At 43.3% G+C, this 18,162-nt stretch overlaps 1 protein-coding gene across 3 annotated transcripts in view; it reads right to left on the minus strand.

Moving 5' to 3' along the window:
• Positions 1 to 403: 403 nt before the first annotated feature.
• VMA21 (vacuolar ATPase assembly factor VMA21) overlaps positions 404 to 18,162 on the minus strand; it is a 36,988-nt gene continuing 19,229 nt past the window's right edge. Inside the window, exons 3-5 of one of the 3 annotated variants that reach the window (XR_013623281.1) lie at positions 11,091 to 11,233; positions 2,072 to 2,246; positions 404 to 691 (exon numbers count right to left, since the gene is read on the minus strand). Coding sequence is in view for 2 of the 3 variants with exons in the window: in XM_068114333.2 (XP_067970434.1) it covers positions 2,104 to 2,246 (143 nt within the window). In the remaining variant the exon portion in view is untranslated. The remainder of the gene's footprint in view (positions 692 to 2,071; positions 2,247 to 11,090; positions 11,234 to 18,162) is intronic. The other 2 variants (XM_068114333.2, XM_068114334.2) reach the window with 2 other exon arrangements.

Genomic DNA, 18,162 nt, shown 5'->3' on the forward strand with positions numbered 1-18,162 from the left:
ACCGCAAGGCTAACCCCCGCTCTAGCAGGGAACATGGCCTTAAAATGCATGTTGTTGTGTTGTTGTATCTTATGCATATCTGAAGCATCCAGGTGAGTAAAGGTCGAATGTGCTGATCTTTGATTGGTGAAAAAAAGCACAAGATGACCAACCGCATGAGAAACAGAGATAGACTACGATGGGAATAGAATCCAAAGGTGTATAAAGGTCTTATTTGGAGAATTCATTGTAATTTTCCTAAAAACAACCAAAGAAAGAAAGATGTCACACTCAAAGGTCCTATCCTCCCCTAAAACCATATAACATACCCACAGGTGAATAGAAACAGATCAATATGTTTATCTTCATTTAGAAAATATTTTGGAGAAACCGTGCTGGCCATTTAAAAACACAAACGAGACAATTGAGCAAAGAATTGACGATTGTTTATTGGGAGATAAGGGTATTCATCAGCAATATTACCACGATGAAAGTGACCATTGCATGGATGACAAAAAAAACAAAACACACAACAAATGTAAAAAGTTTACAATTGTTTCAATGACAAGAGAAATACATTTGAAATGTTCCAGTTAGTCCTTTTGGAAGGACAAGGGGAGACTATGGGTCCTTCTTGCATTAAGACATGTTCTCGGTACATGATGTGTTGCTCATTTCCATGGGATTAGCAGAGATGTGCACCATGACCTACCTGGGGGGGAGGGGAGGGGGGGAATTGAGGAACCATCGTACACAGAGTAGGTAGATTCATCTGCAAAGTGTAACAATCGATTTTCCAGCAACAAAAAGGTCAAAGATGAAAAATGAAAAAGAGGTTTGGTGCCAGAAATCTACATGGATGGACACCAGCCTCAGCAGGTAGAGAGCATGGGAGAAACCTCCATTCAAAGCTTCAGCTTGTAAGTGTATAGATAAATGCAAAAGGCAGTCTCAAGAAAAAAAGTTGAATAACATTGACAGTTTAGTAATCAGGAAGAGTGCCAGATCCAATGTCAATCGAGAGGGCCATGACCTCCTGTCTGAGAATGCTTCAATCAATGTTCACACCAAAGCAGCGGTATGTCAAAGGTGCAATAACCGAGGAAGCCAAATAGAGTCGAGGGGGGCGGATTTGGCACGATTGTTACACATTGCCGATTTTTCCATGCACAGAGGTGGCCTTTGGAGAATCATCCGGAAAATGGCAGAGAAAGAAAGAGAAAGAGCTGATGAACAGTTTTTGAGTGTTAAAGTACTGATGCCGTCTGAACGAGTCAAGAATTGCAAGGAATTTCTCGCCTTAGGTTGGAGGCAAGGTCACACTGTAGGATATTGTCGGTGTGGGAGAGGAGGAGTAAAGGAAGAGGGATGAAGGACCTTTACCTTTCGTACAAAGGTAATTAGGCTTAGCGCAAACATTGTGCATTGCAACCCTATCCTTCGCAAGGTGAAGGAACAAATGAGTATTGCACTCCAAAAACGGCCTTGCAAGCACAATATTGTTGACCATTTCAAAGGTTTACAGATTTTAGTTTGCAACAAATCCGATAACTCTTTATTTTGACACAATATTCTAAAACGAAAATATAACAGAAAGTTAGGAATTAAATATTTGCTTTTAGACACTTCCAAAGTGCAAAACAAGTTTCAACAGCAATGATGATGTGTACAGTGATGGCTGATATCAGTGCGAGGTCAAAGTGTGGATATGTTGAGGGTGGGAAGGGGGTGGAGGGTAGGAGGGGCAGTTTGTACACAAATAACAAAACGCCCCTGAAGTTATATAAACTACTCCATTGAAAGTAAATAAATGATCGAAATGCATGACCTTATGGCCAGCCTGTATCCGTATGTAAACTGGGTATTCAAAAAGGAGAAGCATTGCATTCTGGGACCAATACAGGATCGTATTTTATTTAACCCAATGGTCTAAATGAGAAAGAAAAAAGAAAAAAATCAACATCCACTGGAATCAGAGGAAAATTTGAAGGGAAAGCAACGGGTAGGTTTGGAGTGGAAGGGAAAACCCACAGAAGATGAAGAAAACGAGGAAGCAATGCTATAATGCTCCAGGAAGCATCGTTTTGATTACCCCACAGTGGTTTCCTTAGGCTTCGTCGTCGTTCAGTCCTGCTTCCCTTCACGCCACTGTCGGGCTCCATCATTCCACGCGACGTACACAAACATAGCGAGAACTACGTGAACCGCAACGACAGCCACGATGGCAGCATAGAAGTAACTGTCGCGGTTGGACATTCCAAATGTGCCTGAAAAAGGAAGGGAAAAGGCAGTTAATCAGGAAAAAATATCTTCGTTTACACATCAATGTACTCCGTCCGCCGTACTTTTAAAAAATGATTTGTCACGGTAATATGATCGTGATAGGTGGTAACAAAGAAGGAAGAAGAGATTCAACAGGTGTTCACTCTAAGGCGCACTCAAATGATAAAATTGGACGGATATCATCGCAGAAGGAACTAGAACGCCACTCAGTTGAGCGCATACTCCCGCCGTGGGTCAAGTTGGAATAGTACGATTTCACAAAAGTTTGAGGGAGTAGTTCAGTGACAACACAAGACAAGACAACACAAGACAGACACTGCACAGAGATATATTTATATATAAGATTAAAAAGACAGCCACAAAACACGAAATTAAAAACACTTCACAGCCACAAAACACGAAATTAAAAACAACTCACAGCCACAAAACACGAAATTAAAAACACTTCACAGCCACAAAACACAAAATTAAAAACAACTCACAGCCACAAAACACGAAATTAAAAACACTTCCCAACCACAAAACACGAAATTAAAAACATTTCACAGCCATGAAACACGAAATTAAAAACACTTCCCAGGCACAAAACACGAAATTAAAAACACTTCACAGCCACGAAACACGAAATTAAAAACACCTCACAGGCACAAAACACGAAATTAAAAACACTTCACAGCCACGAAACACGAAATTAAAAACACCTCACAGGCACAAAACACGAAATTAAAAACACTTCACAGCCACGAAACACGAAATTAAAAACACCTCACAGGCACAAAACACGAAATTAAAAACACTTCCCAACCACAAAACACGAAATTAAAAACATTTCACAGCCATGAAACACGAAATTAAAAACACTTCCCAACCACAAAACACAAAATTAAAAACACTTCCCAACCACAAAACACGAAATTAAAAACATTTCATAGCCACAAAACATGAAATTAAAAACAACTCACTGCCACAAAACATGAAATTAAAAACATTTCACAGCCATGAAACACGAAATTAAAAACATTTCACAGCCATGAAACACGAAATTAAAAACACTTCCCAACCACAAAACACAAAATTAAAAACACTTCCCAACCACAAAACACGAAATTAAAAACATTTCACAGCCACAAAACATGAAATTAAAAACAACTCACTGCCACAAAACACGAAATTAAAAACATTTCACAGCCATGAAACACGAAATTAAAAACACTTCCCAACCACAAAACACAAAATTAAAAACACTTCCCAACCACAAAACACGAAATTAAAAACATTTCACAGCCATGAAACACGAAATTAAAAACACCTCACAGGCACAAAACACGAAATTAAAAACACTTCCCAACCACAAAACACGAAATTAAAAACATTTCACAGCCATGAAACACGAAATTAAAAACACTTCCCAACCACAAAACACAAAATTAAAAACACTTCCCAACCACAAAACACGAAATTAAAAACATTTCATAGCCACAAAACATGAAATTAAAAACAACTCACTGCCACAAAACACGAAATTAAAAACATTTCACAGCCATGAAACACGAAATTAAAAACACTTCCCAACCACAAAACACAAAATTAAAAACACTTCCCAACCACAAAACACGAAATTAAAAACATTTCACAGCCATGAAACACGAAATTAAAAACACTTCACAGCCACAAAACATGAAATTAAAAACAACTCACAGCCACAAAACACGCAATTAAAAACACTTCACAGCCAGGAAACACGAAATTAAAAACACCTCACAGCCACAAAACACGAAATTAAAAACACTTCACAGCCACAAAACACGCAATTAAAAACACTTCACAGCCAGGAAACACGAAATTAAAAACACCTCACAGCCACAAAACACGAAATTAAAAACACTTCACAGCCACGAAACACGAAATTAAAAACACCTCAGCCACAAAACACGAAATTAAAAACAACTCACTGCCACAAAACATGAAATTAAAAACACTTCTTCACAGCCACGAAACACTAAATTAAAAACACTTCACAGCCACAAAACACGAAATTAAAAACACTTCACAGCCACGAAACACGAAATTAAAAACACCTCACAGCCACAAAACATGAAATTAAAAACAACTCACAGCCACAAAACACGAAATTAAAAACATTTCACAGCCACGAAACACGAAATTAAAAACATTTCACAGCCACGAAACACGAAATTAAAAACACTTCACAGCCACAAAACACGAAACTTAAAAACACCTCACAGCCACGAAACACGAAATTAAAAACACTTCACAGCCACGAAACAAAAAACACTTCACAGCCACGAAACATGATTAAAAACCCTTCACAGCCACGAAACACGAAATTAAAAACACCTCACAGCCACGAAACACGAAATTAAAAACACTTCACAGCCACGAAACACAAAATTAAAAACATTTCACAGCCACGAAACACAAAATTAAAAACACTTCACAGCCACAAAACACAAAATTAAAAACACTTCACAGCCACGAAACACGAAATTAAAAACACCTCACAGCCACAAAACACGAAATCAAAAACAACTCACAGCCACGAAATTAAAAACACCTCACAGCCACGAAATTAAAAACACCTCACAGCCACGAAATTAAAAACACCTCACAGCCACATGATTTAAAAACACCTCACCACCACGTCATTTTACACCTCACCACCACATAATTCAAAATACCTCACCACCACGTTATTAAAAACACTTCACAACCACGGAAATAAAAGTTTCAGGGAGTAGTTCAGTGACAACAGACACTGCCCAGATATGTAGATATATACAGACTTGGCATTTAATATGGAATTTTTATTTTTCTTGACGGGTTTACTTTCTGAACTCAGTATATCAATCTGCTGAGTTTCTTTTACCCTTCGGTGATGTCTTTGTTGAAAGAACCATGTCACTGATTGTCTTTCGCAGCAAGAAGTCAATAACAGGATGATATCACAGGTGGCGTGACAAAATGTAAGGACAGGTACATTTGATGATTGGCTTCACAATCGGGTATATGAGGGTTGTTGCATTCTGGATTAGTGGAAAACAACTGCTGCACGTCTACAAAAGTTATTGCCGCTTCCTCTGGAGATGGTCCGTCAACTTGACAATGCTGTTTGTCATGGAGTGGTGGCTTTACGAAATTCTGGCATGAAACAGTGTGCTATTGCTCGGCAGTATGGCATCACTCAAGGTCAGGTGTCAAAGATCCTGAAAAGAAATGCTCAGAGGGGTGTCCCTACTCCAATACCGAGGCCAGGACGTCCACGCAGAACCACAAGGAGAGATGATCGCCAGCTGCACCGGTTAGTCTGCAATGGCCTTACCAAGTCAGCTAATCGGCTTAGGGCTGAGTGGCAGCAACTGACAAATGTGCCTGTATCCAGAAGGCTAGTCAACCAACAACTGGTTCAAGCAGGCGATCGTGCCAGGCGTCTCCTGAGAAAGCCAGGCCTGACCAGACAACGCAGCCAGCGCCGATTGCAGTGGGCCAGAGAGCACCGTCAATGGCAGCCAGGACACTGGAATCACGTGACCTTCAGTGACGAGTCTAGATTTCTGGTCTATCATCAAGATGGCCGCGTCCGAGTGTGCAGACAAGTGCATGAAGCCCACAACGAAGATTGTATAGTGCTAAGAGTCCAAGCTGGAGGTGGTGGGGTGACCGTTTGGGCTGCTTTTCATGCAGGGGGCAAAACTGACCTGGTTGTTCTGAATGGAAACCTGAACCAGTTCAAGTACAGGGTCATTCTGGAAGAAACATTGCTTCCATTTGCTCGTGCAGCCTTTCGAGGAAACTTTGTCTTCCAAGATGACAATGCACGGCCTCATCGTGCTCGCGTGATCCAACACTTTCTTGCTGACCGTGGTGTAGAGCATATGGAGTGGCCTGCCATGTCCCCGGATATGAATCCGATAGAGAACTTTTGGGCAGAATTAACGCGTCAAATCAACAACTTGGACCAGCAGCCTACCTCTGTGCGTGAATTGCAGCAGACTATTGTCACTGCATGGCAAGCGATTCCTGTCTAAACCTTGGCAAATCTCGTGAACAGCATGCCTCGACGTGTACGTGCTCTCCTGAATGCTCGTGGGGGTTACACGAAGTACTGAACTGTAATTTTACTGTCCATAATCCCAGTCATAATTTAGCTTTTGTTTTTGTTGAAAAAAAAATTGGCTAATGTGCAAAATCAAGAGATACTTCTGGAAAACGTACAGAACTTTAACACAGTACTGTCCGTGAATTGAGTTCGATATCAGTTTATATCACTTTCAAGGATCAATTTATTTGCTTCGAAATGTCAAATGTGGTTTTTGTTTGTTTTAAAGGTCACATTAACAAAATCTAGAATAATTTCAACATAATTCCAATGAACTTTTGGTTCGAAGGCATCTTGAAAAGTAAGTTCACCCCCACAAAAAAAATATTCCATATTAAATGCCAAGTCCATAGATAAATAAACCTGAAAATCGCAGAACCAGAATTATTTATTTGGTCTGGGAAGCCCATGCGAGGTTTCTTCTTCTTCAGCCTCTCACAACCCTGGGTGAATATGCGATCTTTTTTTAAAAAGTTGGAATTTTGCCAAATCTGTTTTATTCGTTTGTTAATATACCTCGGCCATTGACAAATCTGGAACTAAGTCTTTCTAAGTTCATCAAATACTGACACCGCGAATGACATTCACTGAGCTAAATGTTGATATCTCTTCCGAGGTATAAAAAAAAAAAAAGGTTTAACGCATTATACGTACCAAACGATACTTTTTATGAAATGGGGAAACCTAATACACACTTTGGTGGTTTTAAAATGACAGAATATGTCTTTATTAGGAAAAAAAAAAGAACACTGAAGCCGACGCTGCTAAAAAAAAAATACACCGCTCTAATGCATAACTACGAGTTTAAACTACATTTACAACAAATATGAAAACTATTTTCATATCACAATGTTAAATAAAGAATATATAGAAGATAATGTCAAAAAGAAATGAGCCCTATCTTCCAATGGTAAAAAAATCCTTCCAAAAATTCCTGGATCGGGAATAATATTCTGAGCTTCACCAAAAACTAATCAATTCTTCCTTATCCCAAGGGCAATCATCCCACCAACTTTCATCCAAATCCGTTCAGAACTTTTCCAGATATCTTGTTCACAAACACACACACACACACACACACACACACACACACACACACACACACACACACACACACACACACACACACACACACACACACACACACACACACACACACACACACACACACACACACACACACACACACACACACACACACACACACACACACACACACACACACACACACACACACACACACACACACACACACACACACACACACGAATGCATTACTCCTGCACAGGAAATTTCATACATTCTTCTCATGGGAGGTATGGAGGAAAGACAATCGTAACGTCTCCATGAGGTCATTCCACAAATGCTTTCATATCAATGGACCAAATGGTTGAAGAACAGCCGTCAACGGGATGATAAATATCCAGGAGCCATGAAACGATACTTTGGCCTGTTTGTCCTGAAGCAGTTTTCTGTTCTTTCTTTGTAATTTTCCTTGGTTTTTTCACTGTCGAGGACAATTTTGATTGAGGCATTTTAAGTTTATTTTGGTCCTTCATTTGAAAAGCCTGTTTCCCTTCAACAAGGCTGATCGCTTTTAGTTCAGGTAACTCAAAATCCAGGCTTAATCGTTGGGATATATTTTTACTGTCTCTACCAGGAGGCGAAGGGTACGGGAGCAGAAACAGCAGAGCATGAAAGTTATAAGGCAGCCAGGAAGGCTGCAAAGAAAGAGGTAGCAAAGGCGCAGGAGGCATGCAGGAAAATGTTCGGAGAACGCTTGGATTCGGAAGAGGGTCAGAAAGCAGTATTCAGGATTGCAAAGCACATAGCGAAAGAGAGGTGTGATGTGATGGGGGTGAGTTGCTTGAAGGATGAAGGGACAAATCGTTGTCGACCCAGATGGAATTAAAGGAAGATGGAAAAGATATATGGAAATGCTGTTGAATACAGAGAATGAATGGGATGGCAACATAGAGAGTAACCCAGTTTTAGGACCGGCAGAGAAGATAACTGAGAAGGAAGTTGAGGAAGCGATAAAAGCAATGAAGAGTGGAAAAGCGGGAGGGCCGACGGGAGTTGGGGGAGATATGTTGAAGGCAGCAGGAAGTTGGGGTGTGAAGAGAATGACAGAGATCTGTAATCTGGTGGTGAAAGAAGGCCGCATTCCAGTGGATTGGGAACTGAGTACCCTCGTCCCTCTATACAAGGGGAAAGGTGACCCTCTGGAGTGTGGCTCGTACCGAGCGATAAAGTTATTTGGAGCATGGAATGAAGGTATTGGAAAGGGTGTTGGAGAGGAGGATAAGGAAGAAAGTGAAGATCGACGAAATGCAGTTTGGATTTATGCCAGGAAGAGGAACGACAGATGCGCTTTTCATTGTGAGGCAGTTGCAGGAGAAGTACATGGATAAGAGGGGGAAGTTGTTTTTTGGGTTTGTCGATCTGGAGAAAGCATTCGATAGGGTTCCACGCAAAGTATTGACATGGGCATTGAGGAAGTTAGGAGTGGAGGAATGGTTGATCAGAGTAGTGATGGCAATGTACAAAAGAGCGCGCACAGCTGTAAGGACGAAGGACGGGAACAGTGGTGAGTTTGAGGTGAAGGTGGGAGTGCATCAGGGGTCGGTACTAAGTCCACTACTATTTGTAGCTGTGATGGAGGTGCTGGCTCAGAACGTAAAGGAGGGTTTACCGTGGGAGTTGTTGTATGCAGATGATCTGGTGTTGATTGCGGAAAGTATGGATGGACTGAAGGAAAAGATGAACAAGTGGAAGGAATGTATGGAGACAAAAGGTCTGAAGGTGAATATCGGAAAGACGAAGGTGATGGCAAGTGGTAAAGCATGTGGTGAGGTGGAAAGAACTGGGAAGTGGCCATGTGCTGTGTGCAAGAAGGGTGTCGGAGTGAACTCCATTCAATGTACAATGTGCGCTGAGTGGGTTCATCAAAAATGTAGTGGTCTGAGAGGGTCATTTACCAGTGTGGCAGCTACATTCAAATGTAAGGTGTGCACAGAGGGAGCTGCAGATGGAGGAAATGTCGAGTTGGATCTTGGAGACGGCGTGAAGCTGGAAGGTGTGAAAACATTTTGCTACCTCGGAGACATGCTGAATGGAGAAGGTGGATCAGACTCGGCAACGGTTGCTCGAGTGAGATGTGCATGGAAGAAGTTTCGGGAACTGAGTGGCGTGCTGATGAGGAGGAGAGTGTCGCTGAAGCTGAAGGGAAAGGTGTATGCTGCATGTGTGAGAAGTGTTATGATTTATGGGAGCGAGACATGGGTAATGAACGTAGAGCAGCAACGAAGGCTGGAAAGGGTGGAAATGTGAATGGTTCGATGGATGTGCGGAGTATCGTTGAGAGAGAGGAAGACAAATGATGAATTGCGAAAGATGTTGGGAATAGAGCCTGTGATTGATGCTGTGAAGAGGAACAGGTTGAGATGGTTTGGTCATGTGTTGAGGATGGATGAAATTGACTGGTTGAGAAGAGTGATGGAAATCAATGTAGAAGGAAGTGGAGGACGGGGAAGACCGAGAAAGACTTGGCTAAAGATGGTGGAAGAAGAAATGAGGGTAAGGGGGTTAACAAGGAGAGATGCAGAAAATAGGGCAAAATGGAGAAGATTGTCATGGGGACCGCAAGGCTAACCCCCACTCTAGCAGGGAAAATGGCCTTAAAATGCATGTTGTACCAGGAGGGCAAGATATAGACAAAAACTTCACATATTGTATTGGTTTGTTTGTTTTGATCGTTTGATTGTATTTTATTTGTAGATATTTTTTGTTTAATTCAAAAGTGCTCCCCAATTGGTGATTTCAAAACATCTTTGCAAGTTTTTAATTGAGCTCTTGTTCCATGTAACGTGCTATCATTTTTCAATGGTTTTCCAGTTTGTTTATATCTAGGCAGAATGTGAACAATGCCACGGTCAAAACGACCAATACCTGGTCTTACAATCGGTTTGCAAGTGTCCTTCACAGAACCGTAACGGCGGTCCAATGTTGACTGATCACCGCAGAACACACAACACACAACATGCATTTTAAGGCCATTTTCCCTGCTAGAGCGGGGATCACCGCAGAACAGCACCCTCATAATATGGCCTACCATTTTCCTATCTCAGCATTCTCATCTTATCTCAGCATTCTCATCTTTCAAAACATGTTTGCAAGTTTTCCATTGAGGCCTTATCGAGGTTCAAAAGCTTCATGTCCTTCTTCCATTTTGAGTTTTTGGTTATAATGTAGGCAGAATGTGACCAATGTTATGGTCGGGACACCCCATACCTGGTCTTATGATTGGTTTGTAAGTGCCCTTCACTGAACCGTAACAATGGTCCAATGTTGTTTGTTTTTTTTGTATACAAAGTCAAGCCTCGTGTAAGAGCTAACACATAAAAACACAGAAAAACATACAGAACCACACATGAAACATGTAATAAAGGGAGTGGGAGACAAGAGGGGGAGAGAGAGGGAAGTACAACAGCAGAGAACAGGGACATCAGTGGATCTGTTGAAGGGAGTTTGCTGGGGAGAGGGGGGAGGGTTACACGGTATAAACAAGATGGACACTACAGGTGACTTCATGAAAGAAAACGGAATTTAAAGGAGGTGGGTTTAGGGTGTATTAATGGGGGTTAAAAAAAAGATCAAGGTTTTGAATGGGGGAAGACAAGAGATGGTGGTGAACAGCTGTTTTAAAGACCTGGAGGAAGGAGTGGGATTGAAGAGAGTGAGGGAGTTTGTTCCAGAGGCGGGAGAAAAGAGGCATGAAGGAGTGAAGGTGAGCAGAGAGTCTTGATTTTGGCAGTTTCACCAGAAGAGGGTTTTTGGCAGATCTTGTGTGCCCTGTTGGAATATTAGCTATCTCAGCATTCTCTTTGTTGCATTTAGTCTTTTCATCAGTATCCATGACATGCATTAAAACGAGTTTTATTTTATCCACATCCTCAATATAAACTGATTCCAGCAACAGGCAGGACAGGGTTGGCGGCAGGAAGGGCATCCGGCCGTAAAACATTGCTTCAAAAAGGGGACCAAAAAACAACAACAACCACGGTCCCCGAAAAGGCCAACCCCCGCTTTGCGGGGAAAAATGGCCTCTAAACGGTGGTTTGGTTTTCAGCATTCTCTTTGTTGCATTTAGTCTTTTCATCAGTATCCATGACATGCATTAAAACGAGTTTTATTTTATCCACATCCTCAATATAAACTGATTCCAGCAACAGGCAGGAAACTTGGTCAGGGTACTGGACCGGCCTGATAATTTTTACATCCCCAACATGAATGGAGAGGACAGCCAGCCTTGCCTCCCCATCAGAAAGATGGAATGTACTGTACAAGAACGGTATGTACCATACAAGAACAGTAGTCTTTCATTAAATACGACCAAGTCGGGGATCAAGCCCACACTAGGCCATTCCTTGGCAAGCTCCAAACTGCCTCATTCAATATATTACAACATTTAGACGGTAATGAGGTGATATAAATTCAATGGTTGTTGAATCCTAAGTTGTTGAATTTACTGTTGTTGAATGTGTTGCTGTTGTTGAATCCTAAATCCAAAATTCAGTTGTTTAATTTATGACATAAATTCAATGGTTGTAAATAGCGTAGAAGTCACGCATTCGGGGATTCGATATTCGCGGACCTTGCGTATTCACGCTTCATACAATGTCACCAGCTTCTACATTCGCAGCACTGTACTTCACGTGTTCGCAGATATTCACGGGCGCCAAAACCATACCCCACTAGTCGCGCATAAAACACAAAGCAGCTCCAACCATCGATCTTCCACCAGCCACGCCCATAACAGTTCTAAAATCTTCCACCAGCCACGCCCATAACAATTCTAAAATAATCTTCCACAAGTCACGCATGAAACTACTTCCAGCCACGCATAAACCATTTCCTACCAGTCACGCACATACCAGTTATAAAAGCATCTTCCACGAGTCACGCATAAAGCAGCTGTATGTGCGCATTAAACGTCCTCCACCACCATCCTCCACAAATAATGATCAGGCTACCCACCCACCCATCCTCCATTTACCCACAACTTCTGCAAGTCTATGTATGTGTAGCATGTCCTGGGTCTCATTCGTTGTTCTCGTCCCGCTGCGATGCCTCTCGTTCATGAAAGTTTGCGCACATAGTTTGTCCCACGGCCTTGACCCGCTGTGATTCCTCATGCTCGTGAACTTTTGCGCACATCATTCGTCCTAAGTGTACGCGTAGTGTAGGAGATATGTCTGCTCCCAAGAGGCAGAAAAAAAAGTTATAAGCCCGAGTCAGAAAGTGGAGCTGCTTGACCGACTATCAAGAGGCGAGTGCAGCCTTTGTGGGCAGGCACTATGGCATGAATGAGTCGAACCACGAGTGATGCGGGTACGTGTGTTGTGGGTACGAGTGGCCCCAGTCACTTCCAAGCCAGCAGGGGAAGGTTTGACTGCTTCAGGAAGCGGCACGGTCTCCACAATGTAAAGCTCACAGGTGAGGGTGCCTCCGCGGACCACGAGGAAGCTGTAATGTTCCCTGCTCAACTCATTGAGCAGAAGGGTTATGTACCGTAGCAGGTTTTCAACGCAGACGAGACCAGCCTGTTCTGGAAGAAAATGTCCATGAGGATTTTCATCTGAAGGTGAGAGTGGACACTGGACAGTATGGGGCTTCAAGACTGCTAATGACCGGTTATCCTTTCTCCTCTGCACCAACACCAAAGCGGACTGCATTATTAAGTCAATGACGCTGTACCGTGTACTGAACCCATGTGCTCTCAAGGGCAAAAACAAGCAAACTCTGCCAGTATTTTGAAGAGCCAACGGAAAGACGTTGGTAACAGCTACCATCATAATGGATTGGTTCCATAACTCTTTAATCCCTCACGTGGAGAGGTACCTGACAAGAACCTCTCAGTCAAGGATCTCCTGCTGTTGGACAATGCTCCTGGTCACCCCGAGTTGCTGAAGGTGGCCCACGCCAATGTTGAGGCAATCTTCCTGCCATCAAACACCACCTTCCTGATTCAACATCTCGACCAATGGGTGATTTCAACGATTTAAAACGTATTACACCGGCCGCACCTTGCATGCTATTGATTGGGGAGGAACAGGAGGAGGGTGATAGTGAAGAGGAGGAAGAGATGGCGAGGGCCAACCTGACTTTCAAGTTCCTGGCTGAGATGCTGCCAGGCGAGGTCAGTTGTTGACAGGTTGCAAGATGCCGACTCAATGATGGAGTGGCACCTCCGGTTCAAGAGGGGGCTGGCTGATGTGTTTTTTTGGCCACACAAAGAGCTGCAAAGATACCTGCGGCACTCAGCGAAACAGCTCACGATCACCCATTTTTTCTTCACCCAGGCCCCTCCACCTCAACACCTTCACTACCCTCACCTGCGTCCCCTTTGTGCACGACTCATCAGCGACCTCACCTGAATTCCCTTCGGTGCACGACTCATCAGTACCCTCACATGCGTCCCCTTCAGAGGAGTTCATCAAGTTCACTGGATTCTATATCATAATCATCATAGTCAATGATCATCATCATAATCATCAAATGTTACATCGTACTGTACCTGTACCGTATGTTCAATAAAAATTGGAAACGGTACCTGCTGTTGTTGTTTTTATTTGTAAACATTTTTAATGAATCTGTAATCATGTGCATTTGTGTTCCTGAAACTCTCATGAATCACGAACCGCCGGTAACCTGTCCCACTTTTTCCCATTGAAACAATGCCCCGACATTCACGGATGTCATTTGCGGCATTTTTCAGGAACATATTCCCCATGAATGTCGGGGTTATACAGCACGAGTGATACCGGCTCCTTGAGCAAAATATGGTGTCAATATCAGGAAGGAATAAGTGGTTAAACGACTGGCATCATTCCACATTTACAGGAGAAAATTGCAAGTAGTCTCCCCACCCTCATGAGGGGAGAGTAGGGGTGGGTAGTTTGTACCCATGACCTGACCCTGGGAACCCAATCACGGATGTAATATTTGGTGGAGATTGGCCCAGCCATTTTCAATACACTAGCTTTAAAGCCATCACTTCGCTGATGGTAGTTGAACAACATAACTGGTTTATGTTACAGTACAGTAATAGGGTTTAGTGAGTCAATATTTGCAAAAAAAGAAAAAAAATTCCAGAAACATGTTGGTTACTGTTATCAACGCAGCATTAGCTTTAGCATTACCGTACCGTGTACAGTACCACCACATATTCGCCAAAAACAACATGAATTTGTTTTATGTTCCTAGGTATATCCGTTTTCTTTTTTTCACAAGTTATAAAATGCAAGTCCCATTGAGTCGTGAATAATACACCAATGTAATACAACATGCATTTTAAAGGCCATTTTCCCTGCAAGAGCAGGGGTTAGCCTTGCGGTCCCCATGACAATCTTCTCCATTTTGCCCTATTTTCTGCATCTCTCCTTCTGCATCTCCCCTTGCCCGCATTTCTTCTTCCACCATCTTTAGCCAAGTCTTTCTCGGTCTTCCCCGTCCTCTACTTCCTTCTACATTCATTTCCATCACTCTTCTCAACCAGTCACTTTCATCCTTCCTCACATGACCAAACCATCTTAACCTGTTCCTCTTCACAGCATCAATCACAGGCTCTATTCCCATTATCTTTCGCAATTCATCATTTGTCTTCCTCTCTCTCTCAACGATACTCCGCACATCCATCGAACCATTCGCATTTCCACCCTTTCCAGCCTTCGTTGCTGCTCTACGTTCATTACCCATGTCTCGGTCCCATAAATCATAACACTTCTCACACATGCAGCATACACCTTTCCCTTCAGCTTCAACGACACTCCCCTCCTCATCAGCACACCACTCAGTTCCCGATACTTCTTCCATGCACATCTCACTCGAACAACCATTGCCGAGTCGGATCCACCTTCTCCATTCAGCATGTCTCCGAGGTAGCAAAATGTTTTCACACCTTCCAGCTTCACGCCGTCTCCAAGATCCAACTCAACATTTCCTCCATCTGCAGCTCCCTCTGTGCACACCTTACATTTGAATGTAGCTGCCACACTGGTTAATGACCCTCTCAGACCACTACATTTTTGATGAACCCACTCAGCGAACATTGTGCATTGAATGGAGTTCACTCCGACACCCTTCCTGCACACAGCACAGGGCCACTTCCCAGTTCTTTCCACCTCACCACATGCTTTACCACTTGCCATCACCTTCGTCTTTCCGATATTCACCTTCAGACCTTTTGTCTCCATACATTCCTTCCACTTGTTCATCTTTTCCTTCAGTCCATCCATACTTTCCGCAATCAACACCAGATCATCTGCATACAACAACTCCCACGGTAAACCCTCCTTTACGTTCTGAGCCAGCACCTCCATCACAGCTACAAATAGTAGTGGACTTAGTACCGACCCCTGATGCACTCCCACCGTCACCTCAAACTCACCACTGTTCCCGTCCTTCGTCCTTACAGCTGTGCGCACTCTTTTGTATATTGCCATCACTACTCTGATCAACCATTCCTCCACTCCTAACTTCCTCAATGCCCATGTCAATACTTTGCGTGGAACCCTATCGAATGCTTTCTCCAGATCAACAAACCCAAGAAACAACTTCTTCCTCTTTTCCATGTACTTCTCCTGCAACTGCCTCACAATGAAAAGCGCGCCTGTCGTTCCTCTTCCTGGCATAAATCCAAACTGCATTTCATCGATCTTCACTTTCTTCCTTATCCTCCTCTCCAACACCAATTCCAATACCTTCATTCCATGCTCCAATAACTTTATCGCTTGGTACGAGCCACACTCCAGAGGGTCACCTTTCCCCTTGTATAGAGGGACGAGGGTACTCAGTTCCTAATCCACTGGAATGCGGCCTTCTTTCAACACCAGATTACAGATCTCTGTCATTCTCTTCACACCCCAACTTCCTGCTGCCTTCAACATATCTCCCACAACTCCCGTCGGCCCTCCCGCTTTTCTACTCTTCATTGCTTTTATCGCTTCCTCAACTTCCTGCTCAGTTATCTTCTCTGCCGGTCCTAAAACTGGGTTACTCTCTCTGTTGCCATCCCATTCATTCTCTGTATTCAACAGCATTGCCATATATCTTTTCCATCTTCCTTTAATTCCATCTGGGTCGACAACGATTTGTCCCACTTCATCCTTCAAGCAACTCACCCCCATCACATCACACCTCTCTTTCGCTATCTGCTTTGCAATCCTGAATACTGCTCTCTGACCCTCTTCCGAATCCAAGCGTTCTCCAAACATTTTCCTACATGCCTCCTGCGCCTTTGCTACCTCTTTCTTTGCAGCCTTCTTGGCTGCCTTATAACTTTCATGCTCTGCTGTTTCTGCTCCCGTACCCTTCGCCTTCTGCCACTCCTTGAACTTCTTCCTCTTTCTGTCAATCCTCTTTCCAACTTCATCATCCCACCACCATGTTTCCGAGTGCCTCGGTGGTCCTTTTGTCCATCCACATACCTCACCAACGGCTCCCAAAAGACGAGCTTTCATTGACATCCAACCACTTTCAAGCTCAACCACATCATCCTCTACCCTACTCAGCCTCTCTTTTAATGCCTCCCTTACTGTCACCTCTTTCAACCTCCACACCTTCATTCTCGGTTGGTACTTCACCCGCCGAGCTCTCCTCGCACCTTTCACCCTTATGTCGCAGACAACCAAGTGGTGCTGTGAAACAGCCTCCTCCCCCCGGGATCACCTTTGTATCCCGGAGGTGCCCCCCATCGCGCCTACGCACCATCAGGTAGTCAACGGTTGTCGTCGACCCACCTGACGTGTATATTATCCTCTTATTATTAACAAGCTTATTATACTCTTTCTGGAACTGAGTATTACAAATCAACAAATCAGCTCCATCAGCAAACTCCAAAATCCTTTCATCTTCTCCATTTCTCACACCATATCCGTAACTCCCATGAACTCCCTCAAAACCATCCATACTCCTTCCCACATGTCCATTTAGGTCTCCTCCAACCACAACAACTTCCTCATCTTTCACATTTTCCATCAGCTTCTCTATCGCACACCAGAACTTGTCCTTCTCTTCATCGCTCCGACCAACCTGCGGAGCATATCCTGAGATGACGTTCACCAAGAGCTTTCCATTCATCATTTTCACCATCATCAACCTATCACTCACTCCAGTCACACTCACCACACTGTCTACAAACTCCTCAGAAAACAGGACACAAACACCATTCACGCCCTCCAGGCACCCTTGCCACATAAACTTGTATTTCTGTCCCTGCCTACCCTTCACCATTCTCACACCACTTCCCTTCCATCTCGTCTCTTGCACACAACATATGTCCACTCTTCTTCTGACCAATACTTCCACCACTTCTCCTGATCTCCCTGTCATTGTCCCTACATTCCATGTCCAAAACCTCAGAAACCGATCTCCACTTCGGGCTGTACCCTGCCCATATGTAGTTGTAATTGTCATGGTAATCGTCATGGTTCTCTTTTTGAGGCAATGTTTTTCTGGCCGGATGCCCTTCCTGACGCCAACCTTCTTAGTCGTCTTACGACACTCAGGGATACGGTGTACCTATTCTAATCGAGTACACACTGGGAAACGTTTAAAATATGGAAATTCTGGGGGGGGGCAGAGGCCCCCCAGGGGGGGGTGGTGGAGGGCGGCGTCAGCATCACGGCTGCGGTTTAAACATATTTAAATAATATTTAAACAAAACCATGCAAAATAATCTGGGAAAAGTCTCTAAGTGAGGACGTGGATTTGAGAAAGAA

The sequence above is a fragment of the Myxine glutinosa genome, chromosome 4 (genome assembly GCF_964187855.1).
Source record: "Myxine glutinosa chromosome 4, kmMyxGlut1.1, whole genome shotgun sequence".
In the NCBI taxonomy this organism is placed as follows: Eukaryota; Metazoa; Chordata; class Myxini; order Myxiniformes; family Myxinidae; genus Myxine; species Myxine glutinosa.